The sequence below is a fragment of the Labrus mixtus genome, chromosome 19 (genome assembly GCF_963584025.1).
Source record: "Labrus mixtus chromosome 19, fLabMix1.1, whole genome shotgun sequence".
Lineage (NCBI taxonomy): Eukaryota > Metazoa > Chordata > Actinopteri > Labriformes > Labridae > Labrus > Labrus mixtus.
The window spans coordinates 19,798,419-19,826,127 of record NC_083630.1 but is presented as its reverse complement, the minus strand read 5'-3'; the positions used below and the strand labels follow the sequence as shown (position 1 = coordinate 19,826,127).

At 41.1% G+C, this 27,709-nt stretch overlaps 1 protein-coding gene across 2 annotated transcripts in view; it reads right to left on the bottom strand.

The window, feature by feature from the left end:
- LOC132994131 (RNA-binding Raly-like protein) overlaps positions 1 to 27,709 on the bottom strand; it is a 100,862-nt gene that overhangs the window by 29,747 nt on the left and 43,406 nt on the right. For both annotated transcript variants that reach the window (XM_061064297.1, XM_061064296.1), the window contains one exon: positions 24,064 to 24,337. In XM_061064297.1, coding sequence (XP_060920280.1) covers positions 24,064 to 24,319 — 256 coding nt within the window. In that variant the 5' untranslated portion in view covers positions 24,320 to 24,337. The remainder of the gene's footprint in view (positions 1 to 24,063; positions 24,338 to 27,709) is intronic.

Here is a 27,709-nt window from a genome sequence, read left to right as displayed (position 1 = left end):
CTCAGGGTGGTTTCATGTTAGGGACCAGGGCCCGGATCCCCAGAGTGTGACTGAAATACGACTCTTAAAGCTGCTACTCAGTATTTTATGTCAAAAATAAATAATCTGAACACAGCATAATGTCAAAGGAGTCACTAAAGTGATTTAAACGCAGAGATTTATGACATACAGGGATTTCTGTTGTGTCTTTAAACTCGTTTATTTATGGATTTCTGACCTTCAACTTTACACGTCAGTCTTTTACTTCACTAATTTTCAACCCAAAAAGGCAGTTTTTATCAGTTTTTAACAGCTTTCAAAATATCTGCCAGGCACCAAATGACACAAATCACAAACGAGTAATGTGGATGCTGAACTGTTGTTTTTTTCTCATAGTCCACTGCACAGCTCCTACTTTGCACCTTTTGTACATTTTGTGTTTTTTATTGTTTATTTTTTATATTTTATTCTATTTTATATATTGTAATAGCTTCTAATTCTTCTGTATTATTTAAGTTGTTGCTAGTTCTGCTTTATCTCCTTGTTAACTGTTTAGCACCAATACACCAAGTCAAATTCCTTGTATGTGTAAATGTACTTGGCAATAAAACCCGATTCTGATTCTGACCAAGAAACAAATAGCAAATACTTGATGGAAAATAGTGCACTATTTAAAAGCTAAGCAAGCGTTTTGACCCCGCCAGGAATTGGTGGAGACCAAAAATGGAGATAAAAGAAAAATAAAGGACTTACATTTGCTGGATGTCTATAAAAAAGCAGATTATATCATAATGTTGTGTTCATATCAGTGTTTCTCTGCTCCAAGAAGTAAAAGTTAAAGTTATTGCAGGTTGAAACATTGACTTTAGCTCCAGTTATTACAACACTGATAAATATTCTAAAGATGTCTGAGACACGGGTAAACACATCTCCACCCCCCCAAAAAAACATGGTGCTGTCAATGTTTCACAGTGACTTTCCATCATTTGAAAGCCTCTCGTTAGCAGCCAATGTTATCACCACCACAGGGATAGTTCAACTAAATATTTTAGGTCAATCCATGTGCTGAATTTTCCTGTGTAAGGAGGGCAGATTGAGGAGAAACTAACAGCAAGAGTTAACTTAAAATGGACATTTTCCTTAAGTTGAATCTACCCTTTTTTTAAGCACTTTATGTACTCCTCAAAGCACTAAGCACATCATTACCATTTCTACGATACCTAGAACTCCTAAAAGATGTGCGTGCACTTAATCTAAAGTGCTTTGCATTCTCCGCTGGCATTTGAAACTCTCCCAGCGTTAACAAATGACCCTCATTTAAAAGCGGAGGGATGGAGAGATGCTGCCGATGCCCGGGGGGAAGATTTTCTACATGATGGATATAAATCTGCTCAAGCCATCACATCTCATTGGCCCATGACTTACAGCCTCTCTTAGCTCATTAGACTGGGAATGCTTTTGGCACTGAGTAATCGCAAACGTATCTGCTGCAACTGCTTAGCAGTCTGTGACAGCAAAAACACATTTTCTCTTTGCTAATAGCGGGCCTGCAAAGCCCGTACAACTCCTTTGGTTGGATTCGGTCTAATTCGATAGACTAGTGTTGAGCTGAAGGTGTAAAAAATCTTCTTCTGCTTATTTCAATCTCTGGTCTTTTTGCATATTTCATAGCTTTCTCACTTCTTGATGTTGATGCATGAAGATTACATTCTCTCTAAGGGGCACTATACTCAAACTAGGAGGGAGAGCTAAGTGTCCCGTCCTTTAAACATGTTGCTACCAGCTGCATCACACAGCAGCAGACAACTTGTCCAGAGTTTCAGCTGTGAATGCGACCCCAAATCTGGAAAGAAAGATTGCGCACTCTAGTGGAGAACAAGCAGCATGACAACAGGAGATTTAAAGGGAGCATCAAATTCTATTTCGATATTGTTGTTAGGTAAACTGTGTGGGTTTTTCATCACAAGCAGAACATCAGCAAGACAGACTGTAGAGACAGTATCGTGCAGGCAGGCAGCCCCTATGCTGCTCTATAGACGGTGAACAATCAAACCGATGAAAAGCAGCCATGGTTATTTTAAATGCACGGGCGCTTTCTTCTCTTCAGTTCATTAAGCATTCACACAGACCTCCTCCGGATACTGTGCCTTTCACTAATCTTTTTCAGAGGGACAGCTTACTGGATGTTTTCTTTTCTTCTTTTTTGCAATAAAAGATCATTAACTGTTTATTTGAAAATGATTGTCTGAACTTCCAAGCAGCAGAACAACATGTTTTTGGCTTGTTTTGACACATTTGACAAAGGTTCAGAGGCCTTTGTACTGCAATACATTTCCATTCATTTCAGGTTGCTATGTGGCTGAAGTATCCCAGCATGCCTGTTTCCAACAGAAATAAACACACTTGAATAAATAAAAAACGACTTTCACATCTTAGGTTGGGCACATGTTTTAAAACGGTACAACCGATACACTCTGCCTTATTTTAATGATTCATAAAGAAGGAACCAAAGTGTTGAAAAACCTTCAGATCTTCAGCCATATATTTTAACCAAAAGCAGCTGTAAGAGAATGAGAGATCACCGTGTCAACCATGTGTGTAATTCAGACAGTGTCATGAATTTTCCTTCATTTTTGGTAATAAAAAAACCCAACAAGTAATCACCCTTGGGTGCTAAGGACTTGTATATGATGTTGCGGTTTCTGTGGTTTCAAAACAGGTGTCAATCGTTTGATTTTTTACCAGAATCGTAACTTATCCAAAGGTGTAAAAATCATGTATTGTGACAATGTGACAACCTTATTCATGTCTAAATTGGAGCTTCAGGTAAAGACATCTTTTTACTTAATTAACGGAAAACTGGAGGAGACAAATAGGCCAATAAACAAAGGAAAATTCAGGTAGTAAATGGGCAGGTCCACCTACTACGTGATGATGGAACAGCCTACCTAAGAAGGGGTTAATTGTATGACATAGGCCACATAGGGCAGGTGTAGTGATATTAACACCCCTAACGCCGACCTCAAATGGTTCGGCCAACTTTGTTTACAAGTAAAGCGGGAAATCAGAAATCAGAAATCAGAACAGCCACAGTGGAGATAAATGAAAAAAAGAAAAACACATGAAAGGATTAAAGGGACCGAAAAGTGTATTGGGTCAAATGACAAAGTCTCGCTGAAGCTGCAAAAATAATTCACAACACGGGCCTCTTTTTTTAATCAAGGCACAAAGTCGTAAAACTGTCAAGGACGCCAATGCCGTCTCAAACGGTCGGCAGGAAGAAGAGGAATTAAGAGGACAGGGAGAAACCCTACCCTGGACAGAAGATCGACTTTGGGCCAGAGAAGCCAACTCCGAGGACCTTCAAACAGGTGAAACACACAACACAAAAGCAGGTTAGAAGCAAACTGCCGCTGCTGCGACAGTCTAATGTTTGATTTAGAGAGAGGTTTTGCTTTGATGTTACGGTGTTGAGGGTGACCATGTTAACTGGCGACGTTCAGCTAAATGCGACTGTGGTTGTCGTGGTTACAATGGGAATTGTAGGCTCTGGGGCCAGGTTAACACGGTAACAGATTAAACCCAAACACCTGCGCTGTAACTAGTCTTTAGTGAATTATTTATCAGCAAGTGATTTTGGATTTGTTTCATATCTTTGCTCTAAGCTCCACTTGTGATACCTTATTTCATTTTTCTTTTTTTCTTTTTATGTAGATGTGCCCAACAGCTCCTTCCAATAGTCGATATGCACATAAAGCTGCAATTATTGCTCCCTCGTTGTCTAGGTGTTAACTTACCTGACCTTATGCTTTGTTCTGTAAAACATGAATGAAGCAGTCACTAGTGCTAACAAATAATAATTAATTGGTCCTGCATTATTTCACTTGTCTAAAAACTATCTTATTAGTCTTTCTTTTTTTTTTACAGTTTGATGGCTCCAATACTCATCTCCTCTTAGGCCTTACCTCAAACTAGTTCAAACAAACAATAATCAAAAATCACTGATTTGGCAAACAGGTTTAATCAACATATTTCAAGCATTGGTGTTACAAATAAAGTAAATGGTTAGTATATACATATGGCTCAACAAAATGTGGGCATTTCGCCCTTTAGGCATGTAATGCTACTGAAGATACATGCAGCCATGATGTGTGTGTAAAAAATTAGGAACTTTGCTGATGTCAAAGACGGTTATCTACCAGGTGTATAAGAAGTATACTGTCCAGAGGAGTCAGGCCACTTGTCTCTGATCCGCCACACACAGCAGCAAGGGGTTTGACTTCTCTAATGCACCTTGTTGCCAATAAAAAAAACTGCCTAAATGCAGCATGGCGGTACTCGTTCTTGTCTTCTTCTGGCTCCTTTGTTTTGTGTGTGACGTCCTGCCTGTAGTCTCTGCTGATGCAGCGGGCCGGCTCCTGTCCACAGCACTTCTTCTCCAGGTCTGTTGACATTTCCCGGCAGTTTCCACACACACACACACACACACACACACACACACCACTGTAATTCTCTCACTGCTGCAGTAACCTTGTTGCTGCTGACGCATCCTCAGGGCATCAAACAACAGCCCTGGTTGGCGTTCAAAAAGATCAACTGTGACTTCTCTCAGCTCTTCGGTAGACATCTCTTGAAGCTGCCTCTGCAAAAGATCAACACATTTAACTTCACTGTTTTGTAAAGCATATGTCATTTTTAAATTTATGGATGCTGATTCAGTATTAATTCATACTATGGAGAACTACAGTGGGACCATTTACATAATTAAACTAGTGCTGGGCGATATATCGTAAAGCTCGATTCGATCGATATTTAATTAATGCTTGATATGGAAAAGGGAACATCGACTTTATTTTTTAAACTACTACTCGAGAAAGATGCGAGCGAGGCCGAATCACTTCCAAAAAAAGGGCTCATAACGCAGGGCTCGACATTATAACTGTCCCGCTGGCCCGGGTGAATGATTGACAAGAGTCTGACAGCTGATTGCACGTTCAGCTGGCGGCTTCACTGCTTCATTGTAAACTCGCACACAGATTTTAGCGCAGGTTTTCTCTACCAAAAAAACACGTTTGGAAAACCGGTTTTTAAAACCATCATATCCCGACAAAAGCCGAGCTTAAATCAGCATTCAAAAGGAAAAAAAAAATCACCGGAAAAGTTGAGAGTGACGGCATGACGAAAACAGAACGGAGGAAAGTTTGAGCCACAGTGGCAGACAGCTGGAGGAGCTGGAACACGTTAAAGTTAAAGACTAGATCATGGCAAAGATAAAAGTTATTCACAAAGCATCTTAGCCCTTAAGAGAGCTCCTAAAGTAAAGAGCTAAGGATGAAGAGTTTCTCACAGAGAAGAAAGAAGGAGAGATTCCAGCTCTATCACAGCCTCATGTTAATATCAGATTAAGTAGACTCTAGTTACCAGCATGGTGAATAAACATGAGTAAATATAAGAAAAATACACAATATTTTTTTTATAATTACAGATCAATTAATTAAATAAAAGTTGTAATTGACTTTTGCATCAAGAGTAAATTGGTGACTGTTATTTTTCAAATCAAAAGTATTGTTCCTGGGCCAGTATTTTTTTTATACAGTGGAGATTCAGTTTTATAGGCTACATTTATAAAACTTTAATACGATAAATATCGAGTCATATCGAATATCGACATTAGGCAAAAAAAATATCGTGATATCAAATTTAGGCCGTATCGCCCAGCACTAAATGAAACCATTCTAAGCCTGAAGTGAGGTGGCCTGATAAACACTACCAGTTAACACCTTACTGACAACTTTCCTGTGGGACACATTTCTGTAAACAAAGTGTGATTAAACCCAATACTACGAGGATGGTACAAACCTTTGCCATCTCTTTTCTTTCTTTCTGGAGGTGCCTTTACGCACCTCTTCCTCGGCTGGGGCTTCCTCTCTAGGGTCCCAGTCTTCCTCCTCATCCTCCCAGTCTCCTTCCTCTTCGTCCCAGTCTCTGGCGCACATTCAGGCTGTGAAAGTAACAGATGATTCAAAGGGGGTTTCCAACGTGTATAGACAACTACACTGCTAACATTTACGCAACTTTGGATAACTCTTTACACCTGGGGCATAGTTCACCTCATGCGGTCCCTAGCGGCCAATACGAGTACTGCGCACTCAGCCAAAACAACGTGACAACTCTTTAACAACACAATTTTAATTACATTACTTATCACGTTTGAATCAAATTTTCCTACAAACTAATTACGAATATATTCACCGTTTACCAGCTTGTCATGCGTTTCTTTACTTACCTTATTATTCGACACGTCTTGCTCCTCTGAAGCGCTTCTCGTCGTCTTCTTCTTCTACTACTGTTTATTAGTGGTAGACAAGCAGCTTTTAGGTGCATTACCGCCACCTTCCGAAATGGAGTTACAAGGAATGCCTCTTGTTTAGTTTTTAGTTAAAGACACATCTGAGTATAATATATATATATATATATATATATATATATATATAAAATAATAGAACCAGGCATCTGTTAGGAAACTTTCCACCCTTAACATCTGTAGTAACTAGGCCAGCCACTGATGCATTTGTGTGAAATACACCACTTAACACGGTGACCGGTTAAAGTGAAACACATGCACAGTAAGTAAGTCTTGTATTTTGTTATGAATTAATTCCCAGTTATAGTGATTTTGGTTTTGAGTCATCATATACTGTAAGACTTTTTTTCTTCTTTAAAAAACAGATTTAATCGAACTTTCAAACAAATGAGTTACAGATAAAGTGAATATTAAACATTGTTATTATAAATATGGCTTTGGAATCTTTCATGTAGTCCTTTACGGTGTTTGTGAAAGAAGTGAGGGACTGCTGCAGATGTCAAAGAGGATTGCTATATGTCAGGAATATAACGAGTGTACTGTCGAAAGTAACAAGGCCACTTGTCCTGGATCTGCACCACACAACAGCTAGGAATGATCACCTGGTATCTGTGCCTTAATACACCATGTTGCCAACAGATAAAATTCTGAAATGCAGCATGGCGGTACTCTCTGTTGTCCTGTCCTCGCTCTATTGATCTGCCGCATGCTGTGAGGTCCTCCCTGTATTCTCTATGAATGGCGCAGCACACCTGCATCAAGACAGAACGTGGAGAATGCCGGTAGTCTGCTGATGCAGTGGGCCGGCTCGTTTCCACAGCACTTACTCTCCAAGTATGTAAACATGTCCCTGCAGTTTCCACACACACACCAGTGTAACTTTTCCACTGCTGCAGGTGGGGCAGAAACTTGATGCTGCTGATCCATCTTTAGGGCATCATACACCATCCCTGCGGCTCGCGGTCAAGAAGACCAATTGCAAGTTCTCTCATCTCTTCAATAGTCATCTCTTGGACACTCACTCCTTGGCACTGCTTCTTCTCTTCTTCTTCTTTTACTGTTTATTGGCGGTTGGCAAACAGCTTTTAGATGCATTACCGCCACCCTCTGAACTGGAGTGATGATAGAAATTATATTTGTATAACGAATGGATTAAAAAAATGTCTAGTCTTTACCAAAAGTCTAAATAATCCCAGTACCCCACATGCTCCGAGTTAAATTTAAATTATATGTGTAATATATAATTATATGTCAATGCCTTTGAGACAAGGAAAGAATTTTCTGAGAAGTAAGGTACATGAATATTGGGACAGGAAATATATGATTGTGCACGGGCCTCTTCATAACAAATGCAAACAGAAGTTGCTCTTTAAGAACAACTTTTTGTTACAGTTCTAATGATTGTTAGTGCAGTATTATTGTCAATATGAATGTGATGGATATGTAAAGGTTTGAAACAGACAGACAGTCTGATGCTCTAATGTAGAGCGGCCAGATTAACTTTATAAGACTGTTTATTAAGAAGTCTTACTGAAGAAAACAAGTCTTGGGAAGTCATTTCTTAGCTATATATTTACATAGAATATACAAGGTGTCTGCTATGTTAATGTTTGTTGCATATTGGAACTCTATCAAAGTCTAACAACAACTCAGAAACACTTTTACAAACTTCCTGGCTGCAAACACAAACAGTCTACCCCACAGAAAGTGTCAACCCCAGAAATAGAAACAATATCTAACACCTCCAAGTTTTAAACTTTCGCTGACTTGTTCCCACCACTCTCTTTTTTTATATTTCTGATACTGATACAAATTGAAGAATAGGCACCGCCTGTCTGTCTCCGTGTGTGTGTGGGAAAGAAAAGAAAAGTTTGTCAAAAAGAAAACACCTCAAATGAAAATGCAACTTTCGAGTCATGCAACATGACTCAAAAGCCTTCTTCAAGAAGAGTTTTCATTTTTGTACAAATAACTCAATAATACAATAATCAAAAATAACAATGGGGGGGCTGACAAAGCATTCATATTTCATTGCCTTCTGGGAAAATCCTACAGAAGTTACAGTCAACAAAAATAGAAGCAACAAACGTAAACCTAAAAGTGCTACAACAAAACCCTCTGTGTGTTGTCTCTTGCACGTTTTGTCTTTGCACAACCTGGAGCTGATATGTAGAATCATCTCCTTTTTTTTCTCCACAAGGGGTCACTGTTGATCAAAATCACAACAAAGACTTGAGTGAAAAATGAATCTACTTCAACACCTGCATCTCCAGTTGAGATGAAAACCTTGTTTGGTTTCTATTTAGTTCACGCTCCTTCACTTCAAGTGTACACAGACATTTGCTAATAACAACTGCTTGATTGTAAACGACTTCTCGGCAGGAAAATATTCCTAAAAAAAAAAGAAAACCCTTCATGCATTAGTTCAATATCAGTTGTCACCACAGTATCCAACAGTTCTTGCTGACTTCTGTGATCATCAATTAAATTCTCAAGCATTTAAAAGCTTAAGAGGAAGACAGTGTTTCACAAAGTATAACGTAAACAGGCCCGTTACTTAGAAAAGTCTTAAGGCTTATCCAACGCCTCATTATGCTATACGAGCTCATTTAACATTATGGGACTGTTGCAGAATTGCGATATGAAAAGGGCTAATGAAACTTCAAAAAATACCTCTAAAAGATTGATAAATTCTCGACATGGACTTCTTTTTTAATTTATCTGCCCTGAATCTGACAATGCTTAGTAAATGATAAAACAGTTATTTAATCTATTTAAATTGCCTCTATTATAACTGGACTTTAAATGGAATATTCTAAGCTAATATTTGGCTGTTTCCAGGCTTTCAGTATGATGCATATTAAATCAATACTTGTCTACAGTAATTAAAGGGCCACACTTGAGCGCGTTAACACCCAGCAATCCAACAAAGCATTCTTTCCTCAAAGGTAGTGAATGAATAAAGCAGACAGAGTTTGTCATGGCAGTAACAAGTGGTAATAACTGCTGCGTACCACAGTGTGGTGCTCAGTGACCACGGAGTGAAAATGGGTCCTCTTACAAACACACACACACACACACTAACACACTCCAGGATCCATGGTCTTCATTGACTCCATATATGAGGAGTGGAGACCGACTCTGTCTTGACCTGTCATTTCAGACCAAATTAACACTTGATGAATTTCCCCTTTTGTTATAACAAGCGCTCGTCTTGGCCGCGGCTCAAATCTCTTCTGACAGGACGGCTCCCACAACTCAGAGTAATGAAGGCAGCCCATCTTCCCTTGTTAGATGAGCTGCATAAATACAGACACAGCTCATTAATAATTCTGTCACACAGGTATAGGCTACGGAGAAAACGGGGACACACTTTACAGCTCCGGCACTCCAAGTCCCAAAACTCATCAGCTGCAAAGGGCCTGATAGGCGTGTTTGGAAACTGTGCGCTTAAAACATACCGCTTTAGATCTCGGTACTAAAACGACTACAGAAGAATCCAGCTTTGACTTTTTTTTTTTTTTACTTCCATCTACTGTTCACCAACGTATGTCCCTGATTTATATAATCATTACTTTTGCAACTTGTTTACCACGACTTGCTTCTCCACCAAGGCTACAGGCTAATGAAAAAGTGTGAACAAGCCGCAAGGAGTTGTCAAGGTCAGGAATGCACTTCAAACCAGCTGCTATCTGTTTAAGACAGCCCCTCCTTGTGTGTGTATGAAGCTCTCGCTTGTCAATTCTTCCTCTGAGACTCGGAGCGGACAGCTGTGTGTTGCTCTTCCAGTCTCTCAACAGCTGCAGTAGACGTTTGGTCATCCTTACCGGCATCAGTGTTTTCACCTTTTCACTGAGCGTGTCTTTCGCTTTTTAGAATTTGACTCTTGTGCAAAAAGGAGTGTCTGGCTGCTTTGTGTTTTTTTATCAAATCTTCTCTGAATATGCAATATGTTCAGGACACCTTTTTACGAGGAGGTCAACTCAGGTAGAAGTCATTATCCCGTACTGATTCCCGCCTAATTAAATCCATAGCAGCCACAAAGGAGGAGGTGCAGATAAAGGAGGTGAAGCTGAGTTTGAGGAGAGATATTTAAGCTTTCAGATAAGTCAGATTGTGCAGAACAGGCTTTAAAAAATATATAAAAAATCAGGACTACCGTATGCACCAGATGTTTTGTTTTTAATCACTGCATCTCCAATTAAACACATGTCCGCATGCAGATCTTTAGTCAGAAAGAAATGGTTGCCCTCTCAGCAGCAGCGTAATCCCTCTAACTGCTCCCCCACTGCCCAAAAATAGCACACAGGCTTAAGGTCTAAGAAGGCCAAGTGGCCACTTTTGTCATGCACCAGTGCTCTAAACTGTGCTCCGAGTACCTTGTGATGGTTATGGCCCGGCTGTGAACAGTATCTGGATGGTGTCAGAGAGGTAACTTGTAGCTGCAGCTAAATGCAAAGTGTTGACTGCAATAAACTTGAGGTAGTTAACCGGCCATCACGCACGGCGCGACCTTTACCGCACAGTGGAGCCCAAGGCTGGGTCCTGTCCTCCAGCTGTGAGTCAGTATTCCACACTAATAACACGACGGCATGAATCACGGGCCCCGCTTGGCTCTGCGGCGTAATTGGCGAGGAGGCCTTGTGAGTAAGACGACGGAGGAGCGAGGAATGATGGGTGCAAAGTAGCGTGAGGGAGCAAGTAGCTAGACGGGAGGGAGAATAAAAGAGGAGTCAAATGAGGGAATGTGAAAGATAAACACATGAAAGAGTAAGAGAGCGCTCCAGGCGAGGTTATGGGCTGTTTTTAATGTTATTTTGTTTATACTGTCCATCTTCATTCAGGGGAAGGGGAGGGGAGGGGGGGCGGGGGAGAGAACTCCCTAGTGAGTCTGTCACTGTGATTCTCAACTCGCACGCTAAGCAGGGGGGGAGTCAGAGGGGTCGTGCCGCAGAGCCCTGCAGACATGGGTCTTCAAAAAAAAAAAACACCTCTGGGGTCACGGTAATTATCACAGCATGTGCAAAAGTGACTCACAAACCACGACGCCCCAAACGTCACTGTCTTGATTCCTCTACGTCCACCAGCCTGCGGTGCACGTTGACGATTACGGCGCAAATTAAGAGACCATACGTGACCGCTTACATCATTTATTACGGAGTGTTAAAGGGCAGATTTTCCATTACGGAGGTCTGTGTCAACTTTGTTACACGGGTCTGTCTGTTTAGCTGATCGCCTCTGTGTGCAAAGGTCGCACCGCAGTGGTCTCTGTCGAAGCGAGACTGCACACCTGGCAAAAACACACGGCTTTTTTTTATTGAAGTATTATCTCCCAGCATGCACAAGTAGAGCATCTGTACGAACACTAATCCCGCACAAAAGGCTCGTTACTCTTGATGCACGTCGCTGCGACTCCTACAGATAAAGTCAGAGTGAAGCCTCTTTAGTTAATGTGCTTATTTAAAATATGCTAATCATAGCAGGGAGGAAGTGCCGATACAGAATGTGCAGGTTTTTTTTTTTCGGCTTTAGAAGAAAGTCTCAAATTGCCACCAATGATCTTTTCATTCAAACCCATCCTGTGTGCATCAGCATGCACCGAACGTGAACCTCTCCCATAGTAAACAGCCATCTCTCGATTATGCGAGGGGAACAATTATCCGACTCCGTTCTTCTTCACTGGGCCAAAGCCTCTCCCCCCTCGCCGCCTGCGTCTCTCTATCTCTTATGTAGATGGATGTAATATTAATGAACACATCTTAGCCAGGATGCTTGTTAGGCTTCAAGCTAATCCTGTTAGTTTGAAGCCTCTCTCACTGTCCCCGCTGCTCAGCTCAGACCGGCCCCGCCATCACTTTATTTACTGACTGCTGTGAAAGGAGAAGGAACGGAAAGCTTCAGGGATCCTCGGTCGGCTAAAAGGGGGAGAAATGTAGCCGCAGACTCAGAGGAGAGGAGGCTGGCAGGTCAGATGGAAGATATGAAGACAGGGATGAAGATGGATGTGTGTCCCTGCCTACTGACGCGTGGCGGCTTCAGTGGCACATTCCAGATCCTCAAGACCAAGTGTTACCTCTGAAAGAATTTATTACTCGATACTCGACTACCTTCAAAAACGAATTAGTCGTTTTGAAGTCATTTCAAGAATGTATGTGTTGCTCTGTTTATAGGCTTTACTTTCTCACAGAGTGAACATGAACACACAAACACAAAGCTGTATGTGAAATATCAAGGAATAAAATAGATTCATTTTTCACTCCTAAAACCTAAAAAAGAAAACCCAATATAAGACAAAGTATTGAAGGAAGAATATCACACAAAAATAAAGCAGAAATCAAGTCTGTAAATGTCTCTCTGAGTGAGAAGCTCGAGTCCCGCCTGCTGTATTGTTGTCAGAGCCGTGTTAACATCATGTTCATAGCCTCAGCTTAAATTTGCACATTCACACTTGGCAATTTTCCTTTTCCTTAAATATGACGACCGGTGGGGCGCCAGGAGCCTAGTGGTTAATGTGCGCTCCTTATGTACAAAGGTTATAGTCCTTCAAGCGGTTGAAATCCGACCTGTGGCTCTTTTCCAGCGTGTCATTCCACACTTCTCTCTCTTTCACCCTGATTTCTGACTCTATACACCGTCTTCCCTCAAAATACATAAAGGCCCACAAAATAGACTGTCTAGTTGCTCAGCTGACTTGTTTATGATAATGACATGATAGGTGTCATATAGGTAGCACCGCCCCCTTTTATGTGAAATAAGCTCACAGAAATTCTGGGTGTATTTGGTGGATAACCAGTTTGATATGACAGCATTACTCACGTCAGGGTTAATGATGACAGAAAGATATCTCGGGTTATGTTGAACTAGCTTCGTAGTAGAGGCCCCAGATGGCTATCGATTTGATATTTTTGTTTTGGTTCTTTCGCTTGCGCTGAGGAGGCAGATTTCTCAGAACACATTAGAAACATGGCTTTCACTTAATAATCCAAATTGCTGCCTGTCAGACTAAAAGCCTTCCATCCTGCATCACGAGTGCTTTTCATTTTAATGACAAATATTGTATTAACAAGCGTGGTGCTCTGTGGCAGAGGTGATGGAAAGTGCAATATGGCGAGAATTAATGATGATTCGTACATTTGTAATCAGCCTGGTAATAAACCTGAAGTACACACTGTATGCACAACTGTGGAACAATAAGGAAACAGACCTGCAAGAAACAAAATCACACAAACCAAAACAAGCCGGTTTTCTGAATTTTAGACGCGAGCATATGCACCTGCCCACGCACTCACGGACATAACTCAAACACACACACACACACACACACACACACACACACACACACACACACACACACACACACACACAGAGCTTTGTGGAGCCCACTGAGCCCTGCACTCTGACTCTGATTCACAGCTCAGTGTTTCTCTGCCTCCTGAACCCAGGTTTCTAATCAGAGAATTAGCTGCAGTTTCTCCTGCCAAAATCCACACAGTAATCCATCTCACTTTGTCCACACTGTGGCTCATGCCCCACTAAAGCATTTGTCAGAATGCATGAAAGAGAGAAAGAGAGAAAGATAGAGAAAAGAGGGACAGAAAGAGATCCTGGCAGCCGGGGAAATGTGCTTTCCTGGCTTCCTGGGTGGCTTTATTAAAGCCTATTAAGTGCACAATGAGAATCTTTAAATTTCTTCCGTATTGTTCCCACAAAAGGAAACACAGTCTTATATTCTGAATACGCCACAGCTCAGATAAATCCCCTAGCTTGGCTATACTGTTGATGTTATTGTATTTCCGCGCACCGCTCTGTACCTGCTGTTATGGATGTTTTTGTCGAATGCTGGGTCAGGCCAACTGTGCATTCGACGTCCGGCAGAGTCTCTCGGAGCGTGATTAATGAGGGAGGAGACGGACAACCAGGGTGCATTCTAATCACCCACAAGGACAAGAGAGAGATATGGAAAGGAAGGAAGAGAGAGAATAATAGAACAAAGACAAAAAGAGAGAGGGGAACGCGGTCATGTTTTGAAGTGTTGTCGCTCTGGTTCAAATCCTTTTTTTTTAAACCGAATGAAGCACAAACCAAAATTCTCTTTTGACATCTGCTAGGATGCATAGACCCCACATACAAGCACACACACACACACACACACACACTCGCACATGCTCTGACACGCTGAATACTCACATAGCCTCAGCAGCAAACACGAGGACATGAAAGACACAGAGGAGGCCTTTTGGGGGTTAGCGTTGGCACGGCTTGGTCCAGTGGATCACGAAGAATTGGCCCTTCTAGTCGCATACTGCAATACCCACAAGGCCTCTCCACCCCTCTCTCATGACTCCTCATGCCTCTGAACCTGGCTCTCAGAATAAAGTTACTGAGCTGTGCAGTTATTGTACACATAGTTGGAATTATCTATGCAAATTTCAAAGAGAGACAGCGAGCGGTGAATACTAATGGAGAGTGATAGAGAGAATTACAGCAGCCAGGTGGAGGAGATGCAGGAGGATTGGTTTGGCTCGACATTAAAGAAAAAAAATCCCCCTTGGGTATTCACTTGTAATGTTAAGCCTGTGATATTCAGAGCTTTTAAGGACTCTGGGATATTATGTGAGGAAGTGTTGCAATTTATGTTACAGCCTCATGTTTTCCTGAGTTCCACATTTCTTTTTTTATATAATCAGAAACTGGAGGCTCAACACAAAACAGCGAGTTAACAGGTTTGTGATCGACCCTGCATTTTGATATTCAGGTGTTAGATATGATGGTATAGTTTTACCTTTTTTTATAATTATGATAAAAAAAACATTTGTCTTGCCTTTCAATTCGTTTCCCCCCTTGTGTTATACTTTTATTAAATCAAACAAGATATTATGTGCTTGGTTTTTAGCTTTTCAGGGGATGAATGGGGGCTTTGGATGGAGTGTTGCTAGCTCTTCCCAGTCTTTGTGCTAAGCTCAGCAGAGCATACCAGGTGCTAACTCTCCATTTAACAGACAGGTATGACAATGATATTGATCCTCTCGTGTAGCTACGGCAAGAAAACTAAAGAGTCTTTTCATTTTGACAGTAGGGCAATCTTCTTACCTGTTTCCATTCCTTTGTTCTCAGAAGCTAAGCTAACAAAGTCCAGGCTGTAGCTTTAAAGGAAGAATGTGTGAATTTTTGATCCAGTAGATGTCGCCCTTGAGCACCAGCATTGAACCAAAACAAACTGCTGTTTGACGACACCTCCGCTATTCTGAAGCCTCTGCTCTCCTCCAACCCCTCTCCACTCGCGTTTCCCCAAAGTTTTCCCAAAATTTAGCACCATTAAGCACAAGTGTCGGACAAAAGTGTCCATTGCTCGACCTGCAATTGCCCGTTGTCTGCATTGTTTTGTTAGCAGGCTAATATTAGCACACTTTGGCTAACTCATAGCTCCATATTGCATACAAATTGAAACAAAATGACCGTGATCTGTGTGAAACAGCTTTATACACCAGGCCGTCCCGTCCATGTAAACACAGCTCTGACAACAATACAGCTGGTGGGACTCACGCTTCTCACTCATTGTAGACAGTCATGACTCAGAGAGACATTTATTTTTAGGATAAACTTGATTTCTGCTGAATTTGTGTAAACTGTCGCACATTCTTCCTTTAACCAATCTACAATATGTTTTCCAAATACACAACTGAAGGGAATACAGCTTTAAATCAAAACACTTCTCAATATGAGGCGCGTCAGTGGATCAGTCTGTAGAGACTCGGGTTGGGAGGGTCGCCGGTTCATGTACCCGTGTGGACCAAAGTATGGAAGTTGGTCTGGTTGCTGGAAAGTTGCACGGCCACTATATGAGTACTGCCAAGGTGCCCTCGATCAAGGCACCGAACCCCCAAGTGCTCGGGCGCGCTTTCATGTGTAGCCCGTCACTCTGATATCTCTCAGTCAATGCATGTCCATAATTTCTGTTTGTGCAGGTGTGTGTATGTGTTCGAGAAGCATGTCTCTCAATAACAGAGTGTAAACCAGAATTTCCCTCCCGAGGATTACAATACAATTAACAGCACACATTTGAACATTATATCAGGCCTTAACAAAAAATTAAAAAACTGGGCATCAAATATACAAAAAGATGTTGCACCATCTGTTTTTGGCGAGCTATCAGTAAAAAAAAAAACAAATCTGCAAATACAACATATGCCGCCAGTAGCTGTATTTTTTACGCTGCCAAGATTTTCAAGAACCAGCGTGGCGAGCAGCTCTCGCTGCACACTCTCCCTCTACCTGTCCCCTCTCTGCATCCGGTGCTCTTTGCTATGCATCATGTTGGCCCAAAATGACGATTGATTGCAGTGCCACTGCCTTTGTAATCCGCTTAGGACAGATTTTGCATCTAAATCACTTTATTATTTATGTGCCTAACTCTTGCCAATGCCATTTGGAGGCAGTATGATTGGTGATCCATCACACATTATCCTTCACTGTGGTCATTAATATTGTAATGGGATGGACCTTCAGCATGAAACTTTCAGGTGGAAGGGAATGCAGATGTCTTCTGAGAGAGCTACTCAAAGCAGGAGTCAATAGAGTGAAGAGTTTCAGGTGTGCCACACGGACCCTCCAGAGATATTGTTAGTCTGCCCTCTCTCTGCCATTAACCTCTCTCCGCTGTTCTCCTCCTCCTCTAACTCTGCTCCCAGGTCGCGCAGCAGCTAGTGTCTTCATACATGGCCTCTCAGAAAAATATCGGATTCTATTCTTCCATTGTCCCTTTTCCATCAGGACTTCAATCACCACCTGTCAATCACACGTGTGCTGCCTTCAGGCAGACACACACAAGCAATGCCACACCAGGGCATTGTCGGAGAAAAACACAAAAAAGAGATGGAAGCTCAACTAGCCACAAAAACATGAAGTATTGATGCTATCATCCTTTTTTGATACCAAGCTATTACAACAATACATCCATGGTTCATTTTACATTCATAGGACTTTGATACTTGAAAAGAAAACTCCTTAAAAAAGCTCCTGATATTTCCAGGAGGAGATGTATGTGTGAACACAAACCGCCACATTTTCACTCTGACTTTATCCAGATTTTCACCTGCCAGACCCCTTGTATGCCAGCAATTCTGAGTGAGCTGATGTGAACGCAGCCGGATATTATCTGGAGAAATTCACAATATTTGGACCAACATATACAAATGTTAATCATGAATTTAACTGACCAGTAATTCTGGTGACAACTAACAAGATTGACAACATTTAATTGCCTGATTCTCTTTTTTTTTTTATCTCTCCCTATGCTCATTTGGATACCCAAACTTGAGTATCAGTCTCTTCAAGACAAATTCCTTGTATGTGTAAATGTACTTGGCAATAAAACCCTATTCTGATTCTGATTCCAATACCAACAGGCTTAAAAAAAAACATTATTGGTGAAAACACATGAGTTCATAACGAATGCTGTGTTGAGCAAAAATAGAGCTCATCAGTAGTTGACAGTCTGAGAATAGAGTGAAGCAAGTGATACGCATTAAGAAGAGGGGGAGGGTTTGGCTAACAAAGGTCTTGAAAGGACACTTAAAAATGTATTTTTGCAAGTTCAACAGTGTGCACAGATGCATTCAAAAGAACAAAAAGTCTGGAATAGGAGAAATGAAACTTTGTGGTCGATTCACAGTGGTTTTGTTCTAAAGAACAAATTAAGACGCCCACACAGCCCTGCAGGAATGTGATGGTGTCTTACAGAGCCGCAGCACAGCAGAGCGTTTTCATTCCCAGGTCATCAAAAACCAAACACATAGTCATAAACCTGTGGTGTCTCATACAGATGCACAAATGACTCTTTAGACTCTCTTGCAGACGGGTTGAAAGGAGAGGATTGTGGCTAGAAGCAATATACAGCTCTGGATGTTCCTGTAGCATCTGTTATGTGGTGTCATTGTGTCGTATACATGTAGATCTGGAGACTCAGCAGTAACATGAGCAGGTTTAGTGCATGCTGGGACAGCTAAGGGCAAGAAATCTGTCACTCTTTGCACGGATGGCAGCCCGCCGCGTCCTCTGAGGAGCAAGGCCATAGAGATTCAGCAGACAGATCTCAGTGGGCGAGGACGGAAACTGCTCGGATGCATTTGAGGTTCATGGATGCCAGTAATCATCATGTCACTGTGTCACGAGGAAATCCCCCCAGTCAGCTTTTAGCCAGAGGGAAGGAAGCACACAAGGAGACAAGTGAGTTGTAGACGTGTCGTTTGCCAAAACAGAGCAGCGACCTCGGATTGTTTGTTTGTGACTTTAACTCATTTTACTGTGATTGGAGGGAAATTTTAACTATTTTAGCTGCAAATGAATAGAGACTGGTATGGTGTTCTTAATACAGAACATGTACTACACTCATTTTAAGAAGCATTTCGAGGAACTTTATTAACATTAGATAATGCAACACAATAAGGTGTATGTTAGAATTGTTTGTTATGTCTGAGTTTAAATGGAAAAGGTATCCGACCACCAACACGTTCCTTTAAAAGCTGTCGGTGGTAAGGATCTAGAAGCAAACATTTTGCTGACTTCATATGGTTAGGAGCATGTCTGGCACAATTTCTAGTACAAGTTATTTATTTCCTGTATACTGACTCCCAAGTCAGCACACTATGCACATTTTTGTACCTTTATAGGAGTAACTGGAACACAGTCTGCATTTGAATGTTTCAGCACCATGGAGAGAGACAGGCCAGTGTGGAATATAAAGAAAATGCGTAATGTATTAAATCTCTATGATTTTTCTTAAAGGTGATTTGTGTTATTTACACGGAGAAAGCCGAGCACCCACGTGTGCCAGCATACACTAATCACTGATTCGCTCTCACCATACGTGAGGGGAAAATACAGAAATCAGAACGGACATATTTATGATGAAAAAACAAATCTAGCAATGTTACAGTTTCCTCCAGTGCCGAAGCTTCCAATGAGTCAGCTAAGGTAATGCTTTTGTAAGTGGTCAGAATGATGGCAACCGAAGGGCAACATGGGCTGCTTTTTTTACTAGTCTGTTGACTGTTACTGTTTAACCTGCTTTGACAAGGTTTTAATTTGGGGTGCCAGTCAGAGTCAAGTCTGACAAATAAAAATTAAATGCAAACAAAAAATAGTCAACCTGCACAAAATATGACATAAACAAGAGCCACAAAACAGCAATGCGCGATCAAATAAATATATTATCACATGTATCAACCACACTGCAAACAAAATGAATGTGTGCAATGTGTGCAATGTGTGCAATGTGTGCGCGCGTTTCACATTCTGTGTTTCTAAAGCAAAGTTCCGATTACGTCGGTAATTTTAACACGACTGCTAAAACACTAAACTCTCTGCAACAGAATTAAATGGGAAACAGCATGCGTTTCAAGGATTCAGCACCAACTAGGGAGACATAAAAGCTTTAAAATCCATTTCTAAGGCTGATGGATGTTTAATGACTTTTTGTTTTAACTCACACCTGAAAAACATAATTGCTTATTTTGTAAAGTGGTGATTCATCTTCACAAAAATACTCTGAAAAATACTGCTTCCTCTTTCATAAGTTCTAAATACCACAGAGACAGCTGTGGTTCAAAATCATTTGGTAAATGTTAACCTTTCAACTGTATACTTTGTAGTTTTTTATACTTAATTGCTGTTCAGACTCTGTCTGAGTTTTGAATGTTTTAGCACAAACAAAGGATAGATTCTGATTTCTGCTCTGCAAGACTCAATATCCAACATCTGTGTTCCTGTGGAGGGCTTTTAGAGAAATACATGTAGAGACACTGCACTGCACTTACAGTCTGCCAGAATTCCATTCACACAACTGCCATTTAGTAATGATTGCTGTTCTTGCAATCCTAGATGGGATCTCATAAAGTCCGATTCAGATCTGATAGGGTAATGAAGCATCCATTTTTTCAATAAGCAGAGGGGGCTGGTGCTGCCAGCTGTGTTATTATAACACTTCTACATTATTTCATTAGCTGTTCTTCATCCATATCCCCACCGACACACAAACAAACACACACACTCTGACAGTCTAATCTTCTGTGTTGGAGCCAGGCTATGAACTCTGACACTAGAGTATCATTGAGTGCACAGATTACTCATCACCAGTGCATCTGAGCTGCTGGATCCAGAGCTGTATAGCTGCAGCCATGATGTGATTATTCCACTGACCTCTTTTCCAGTGACCACTGCCAGCAGAAAACCCTACTTTACAAATGTTCCTCTGCCTCCACAACAGCATGTTGGGCTTCTTATTTTTTGGGCTGTGCATGATCTTAGTAAGAGTTGAAAAACACCGTCACATTTGGATGCCAATTGGTCCAAAAAAAAAAAAAAAACAGCAATCTGAGCAAACCAAGAGCAGTCATCTCTGGAATTAAGGTGGAATCAACTCACAGGAAGAAAAAAAAAATTAAAATGAAACGTTTCAGAAAGTAAAAGACCGATCCTTTGCGGAGGTGGTTCTATAACTCTAAATCATTATGTGTGACTGATTAATTTCTGTGCCATACTAATAGAAAAAGGATCAGCTTGGGAGGATAAGACGGAGGCTGTCTTTAATTGTCAATTAAGAATGTATCTCCCAGTCATACTCCCCGCCACACGGCTTGATTGAGTGATAACAATGAGGGCAGGATTGCCTTGCTGCGGGGTCGCTTTGAATTGAACTCTGGAGGATTAAAAATACCTCCGATGATGTTTGCTTTCTCAACCAAAAAACTTGCTGTTCGAAACGAGCAGCCAAACCATTTGCAGAGAGAGAGAGAGAGAACACATAAGAGGCTATCATTACGGATACGGGACAGTGCTCACTGATGGTTTTGGATCTAGTGACTAGTGACCAGGTTATTAATAACTGAAGTGTTTTTTTTCTGTCTTGCTGCTGATTGCAACATCAATAATGCCAAATATCAAACTAATGGAAGGCTTGATGAGCAAAAAACACATTATCCAACATAAATCAGGATAAGAGAGCTCATCATTGCATGCTGTCTTCACCACCATGGAACAATCCCGATACACAAATTGTTTAAGAAGGATATACCCAATGGTGTATAAACCAGAGATGTGTCTGTTCAGTGAAAGATCTGTATGTTAAGTACAAAACAGTAACATTTAACACCTGTCCTTCCAGGCAGACAACAGGCATGCAAAAGAAGAAACCATTTAGTTCTGCTGGATAGCTTTTTCAAAAAGGCCTGGACAGTTGAGACAAACCATTTGTTTGATTTTTAGGTTGATACAATCAGATTTTGAAGAGTCCTGTATTTGCCCCACCCCCCCAAGTTTTCCATTTTGTACCGCACATAAATCTTGTTAGTCACACCTAATGCTCATCAACACAGGAGGTAACAGTCGAGGGAATACTGTTTTTAGCTGGGGAATGCCCTTGAACCGGTTTTTGTTTACTTCAGTTGTGTTCATTATCTTGTATAAAACTTTCTTTCTTTCACGGCCAACGCTATCCGCCCCGAGGATACTGTATAATGGAGTGGCAGAGTGTATGAGCAGTTAGAGAGATCATCTTCAAGCCAGAGGACACGAGTTGAAGAATGCGTGTCTCATGGAAATGTACATGAAGACTTAATTTTCACACAGAAAACAAAAGGCCGACCCAACCCTCAAGCCTCCCAAAGATCAGACCACATTAATTCAACAAAGATTATCAAATAACTGACAAGTGTAATGAAGCGATCCCAGCCAATGTACATCTGTCATCAAATGGCAACTGAACTGACTACATAACTCCCTGTCTCACTTTTTATTCTTTGTTCTGGGTTCTACTTTCTCTCAGGTAAGGGGGTTGCAGTTGTCAATTCCCATTTGCTGCTGTGTAACGCTTGGAGATTGCTTCTAGGGGATACCACAGCTCTATAAAAACCTCTGCCCAGGCCCTTTGAAGTCTTACACAGAGACACAAGCATCTGATGAGCTTGTGTTTAAAAACCCTTAAGCATCTCGGAATCTAAAGCATTTGGACTCGATCTCAGGCTGGGCGGACTCCAGATTTTAAATCAAGACCGTTCAAGACCAACACTGACTGGCTATTTTTCCACACTGTGGTTTCACTGTGATTAGAATGAAAACGCCTCTATCTAAAATAATGAATAACTTAAATTAATTCCCAATATATTATGATTTAATTCATCTGTTATGACTGCAGCCCTCCCTGGTGTTACAGTCTAAGTGAGTGACACGCCCTCTGCACAGAAGATGATGATTTTTTTATTGATATTCATGGTCTTGGTCTTGACTGGGCCAATCTTGCTTGAGAAATGTTGTTAATTTTGTGAAACCACCATAGTTTGATTCAAGCGAACTGTGCATGTAATACCCCTGATGGGCTAACCCTTGAGTTGAGCACAGTGCAGATGCTAAAGGTTGACTCGTGTGTTGTAGTAAAGCCGATGTTAGACCTGGGAACTTACTGGAGGGGACTACGTCAAAGCTTAGATTCTAAAAAAATGTAAACATATTCTACATACACACAACAATTCGCTCCAGTTCCTAACAAACCTTCATCATCCGCTGCTCTCTTTGATCCAATCATTCTGGCAAGTTTAGGTTCTTATACAGACACGGTGATATTTCCACTCTTTACTCTTCGGTACTGATGTTCCCTGGTTGAAAAAACCAAACATGCTGCACTTCCCTGCACCTCCACCTCCACCCTTTGCATTCCTTTTTATGTTCTGAGCCTGCGTTCCCACAGGCGGGATTATCTACTCTCCCCTAACCCTCTCTGGTTGAGCTCGGTGTGTGACTCTGGGAAGTGACGCACCAGAGCCTTAATTCCAAATCTACTGTGCACATACGCTGCATTCATATAATAATATATTCCTTTCCGGCACCTTATTTCCATCATGCACTGCTCCTTTTGATCATCTTGTGGTGGTATTTATAGCGGTGTAACATACCAGAACCTAGTTATATATTTGCACTCTTTCAACCCCAGACCCCAGGATCTCTTGTGGAAACATGCTGAAAGGATTCACTCAAAAGGTCTCTCTCCTATCTGCAATGTCATCCAGTAATGACCATTTTAAAGCAGCGGGGGGAATTGCTATTTCTTTGCAATTCAACCCTGGACTCCCACATATATTTTACTATGTAAGGCTCAAGACAATGCACTCGACTGACTAAACCTTACAACATAGGAAAAAACATTTCACATTCAGCTTTTCAAAAAAACAAACCATTGCAAAATGAATGCTCAGCAAAAACTCAGCAATTGCACAGCATAATGTACCTGTATCCCATGCCACTTAACATATTCTTCTCGGCACAAGCGGTGGTCCCAAGAACATTGACATGCTTTCCAATGTTTCTGGCTGGTAAATGTTAAAAATCAAACTCAGCTAACATACACTAGTGCATGGGATTCAGTGGGGATTTTCTCCAAAACAGCGTGACAACAATTACAGACACTTCAGCATTTGGGAAGCCAAGGGAAGTTCTAAACTGAAAGTCTGAGATAGGCCTGAGGCATTTTGAGTTCCCAAGAGAGACAATCCATTCCTCTAGCACAGAACAGGCTTTAACAAAACACTGGATTTCAAAAGGAAAGTTTTTCCAAAGTGCCACATAGACTTACTTTTACTGGCTCTTCATGAGTGTCTCAGGTTTCTGCAATGCAAGCAATACGGACATTTCTCACTAAATAGATGGAAAAACAAGTGACAAAGCAGACTCACCAAGAGGCTGTCCGGCGATGATGCGCGTATTTTCTCCCGACACAGCAGCTCGGGCGTTCCTCTCGTTCAAATACTGTACGAAGGCGTATCCCTTGTGCACAGAGCAACCCACTATCTTTCCGTACTTGGCGAAGATGACCTCTATGTCGGTCTTCTTGACGATGGCTGTGTTGAGGTTGCCGATAAAGACTCTTGAGTTGAGGGAGCGAGGATCATTCTTGTTGGTCACGTTGCTGGTCTGGGTTTTACCAGTCATTCTCCTCCAGTTGCCCTCCTGGGACACAGACAGAGAGGGAGGGGAGGACATACCTTTAAAAGTTTTGGCCAGGCCAAGCCCAGGTAATCCTGCCAAAAACTCTGGAGCCCCAAAGTCTGTAAAACACTAAAGTAGATTATCTTACTGTAAAATGTTGTACGTTTTGCTCTTACATGGTGTTAGAGGTCAGCTGCTTAATAAACTCTGATTATACTGAACTTGGCCCTATGCACTTTACTGAACTTTTTACTTGACACCCTTTACATGTAATAATGCAGTGCTTTAAATTAAAGCCTTTAATGATGTATTTTTTGCTGGTTGTTGATGTCTTTTGTCTCTGTTTTATGTTATCGTGCTCTTAGTGCCAGACAAATCCCCCTAGGGGCAATAAAGGTTTAATTTATTCACCCATTCATTCTTAAGAGCCATGAAATCCAATAAATGAATTTAATTTTTAATAGTTATTATTATTTATATCAATAGAAGCACTAAAGTTCTAAATACTTAAAGGGATAATCCAGTACAACTCATTAGAACATTTTAATTATGTATTCTGATTTTCATATTGCATGCTCATACCCTCTCAGGTGGGGTCAATAATCTTTCCATTTGGCTTTGCCAAATCCTGCTGTAGAGTGCTGTGATTTGCTAGTACTATCATGCTGGGATTCAAAAGGAAAGTCAATAGTCAAACAGACTTCATCCAGCGGACCACTGTTTGAAAAACCAACGCTGGATTAACATTTAAACCCAAACCATAAACCTTTCCGATATTCTTACCTCATACTTTTGGCATCTCTAAACCTAACCAAGTACACGGTTATTTTTTATAAATCAGCCTCAGTTGGGCTTACTTTGGATATGAATTGTACTTGGTCAGGTCTAGAAAAGAGATTATCAAGATCAAAGAAGAATTTGTGATCCAAAACATTAAATAAGTCACATGTAGGCAGGACGTTTTTGAGGAAAAAAAGAATTCCAGGAGGCGTCCAAGCCCAAGTAGCTTTGTAGCTAGCTCTACCTGGAAAAAGAAAGACAATGTATTTGCTCTTCAAAGTGTTGACTTTGACAAACATCAGTTGAACCCCACTGACTAAATAACTTTCAAGAAGTAGTTATCTGCATACATTCATATTTAGTCTATGGTACCTGTTAGCTCGAGCACTAGTGCAACAACAATGTCAAAATGATTTTATCAAGCCAATCACCCGCTGCTGAAAATTAAAAACTATAGATATTGTCTTTAACTATGTCTGTATTATCTTTGCAAGGAACCTACATGAGACATAACGAGCCAACCAATTGATCTAGATGGTTTGTTAGCTTGGGTGACTTTGCGTTGTTGTGGGATCCAAAGATGTTTTTCACTGCAATCGCACCGCTCTGAAGAGCAAAGACTTGCAGTCTTAGTCTGTGGGTCCTCTGGACAACAGGAGCTACAATAGCTGGCAGTTCACAAGCCTGCTCAGATAAAAGTGGCCATTTTTGAGCTGAAAAAAAAAGTAATGATGGCATCTCTACTGCTCTTTTATCAGAGTAAAACTTACTCTGATAAAAGAGTAACTAATACAACAAACTGAAATATGGTTTTTGAAATAGTATAATAATTGTATGACCAAAATAATGAATACATATTGGAACATTAAATAACACTCAGATTTCTGCAACAACCTGAAAAATGGCTGCATTTTACTCCATGATATCATGTTTATTGTAGCATTTCTTATTTATTTACCACTGCCAAACCAAATACTTTAAGGCTCCATAAACCACATTGTTAAACTTGAATCAATGAATTTAAATTGACAGAGTTTTGATGATGAAGGCTTTTCTTAATGAAGGTTTACCTTATCTCATTCTCGTACAAGGTCACTGGCCTGTCAACTGCTTACCTAAGCCACTTTTCCTGCACGGCCTAAACGCTACCAGTGCATGGCTGAGTGAGAGAATTAGAGAGAGCAACAATATGTGAATGTCGCAGCAGGCTCCCTCTGCTTTGTGAGAAAGCAAACACAGTGGCTGTCAGTGGGGAAGCTTTGCTATCTCAATATGCATATTGTTGCATCCCTAATGCTTTGTGTGCCATTTCACTGATCACAGAATGCGGAGGCTGTAATTCATGTTACAGCTTTACTCCGTTTTTTTTTTTTTGGGGGGGGGGGGGGGGGGGGGGGGCTGTCAAGTTATCAGTGTATATTGGCCTCAGCTTTTGTAGGTCTCCTCTGCAATTCTATGCCCGTGACCTTTTCATAACCTGATGTTAGCTTTTGTGAAAGATGACTGGCTGCACGATCACGCAAGTTACATCTCCCAAGAAAAGGATGCACTGTTGAACAATTCAAGATATGCATTTAATTACAGTTATCACAAAGTAGATGGGTTATACATTTATGGATGTGTTTAGAGCTCCCTCACATTCCTCTTTGCTTTCGCAATGATTTTGTTTTTTTGTACTTGCACTATGTTTAATTTTTAAAGCTTTAAAAATCCGGTCTGTGTCACAATTGATTTTCCAAAACGTATAACGCGGCAGTGTTTAATACTTTGAAATATTGTGAAGAAAACACAGAATAAACAATATTTGCCTCCCTTTGGTGTCGGTCCCTGACACATGGTGATAACAATTATTCGGCTTTGAGACGAAGAACTTGAAGAATGGATCCAATCCTTGGTAAATAGGATTAGTAACCAAGGTAACACCAATGCTGTTGGAATACAGCGTAGATACACATGCACACATTTTTCCTGATCAGGCCCCCACCTCCCCCCCCATTTTTACCCCCATTCCATTCAAAGAGGATTGCAATCTCTTAGAGCCCAGCCTCCTTGATGTGACTGTGTCCTCTGTGTCTTTATAGTTTCATTCTGTGTGGAGTTTGCATGTTCCCTCCTGGTACTCCGGCTTCCTCCCACAGTCCAAAGACATGCTCGTCAGCCCTGTGGTTGACCGGCGACCTGTCCAGGGTGTGGCCGATACGCAAGTATAGGTAAGAAAATCAATATCTGGGGAAACAATCTGTAGCTATAGTTTAAAGTGCTGCACCAGCAAACGTAGTGTTGTTTAGCCAAAAATCAATTATCATGGGCTGTGCCAGAAGTACACCAAGATAGTTTATAATTCACAAACTGAGACGCGGTTTGATTCAGTCTCGAGGTCGTTGCTCTGCACACACAGTAGATAAAGAGGAAACCGTCCAGTCATGCAGGAAATAGGAGAGCAGCCATGTGATTTACAGTGCGGAGAATCTCTGTCAGGCATCTATTACACCTGAGACTGAGATCATGCTACACATTCAGCTGCTCATTCATGGATAAACAACATATTATTTCACTTGGCAGCACATGTTTTCAGCATTTACCTACACTATGAAGCTATTCACTTTTCTCCCC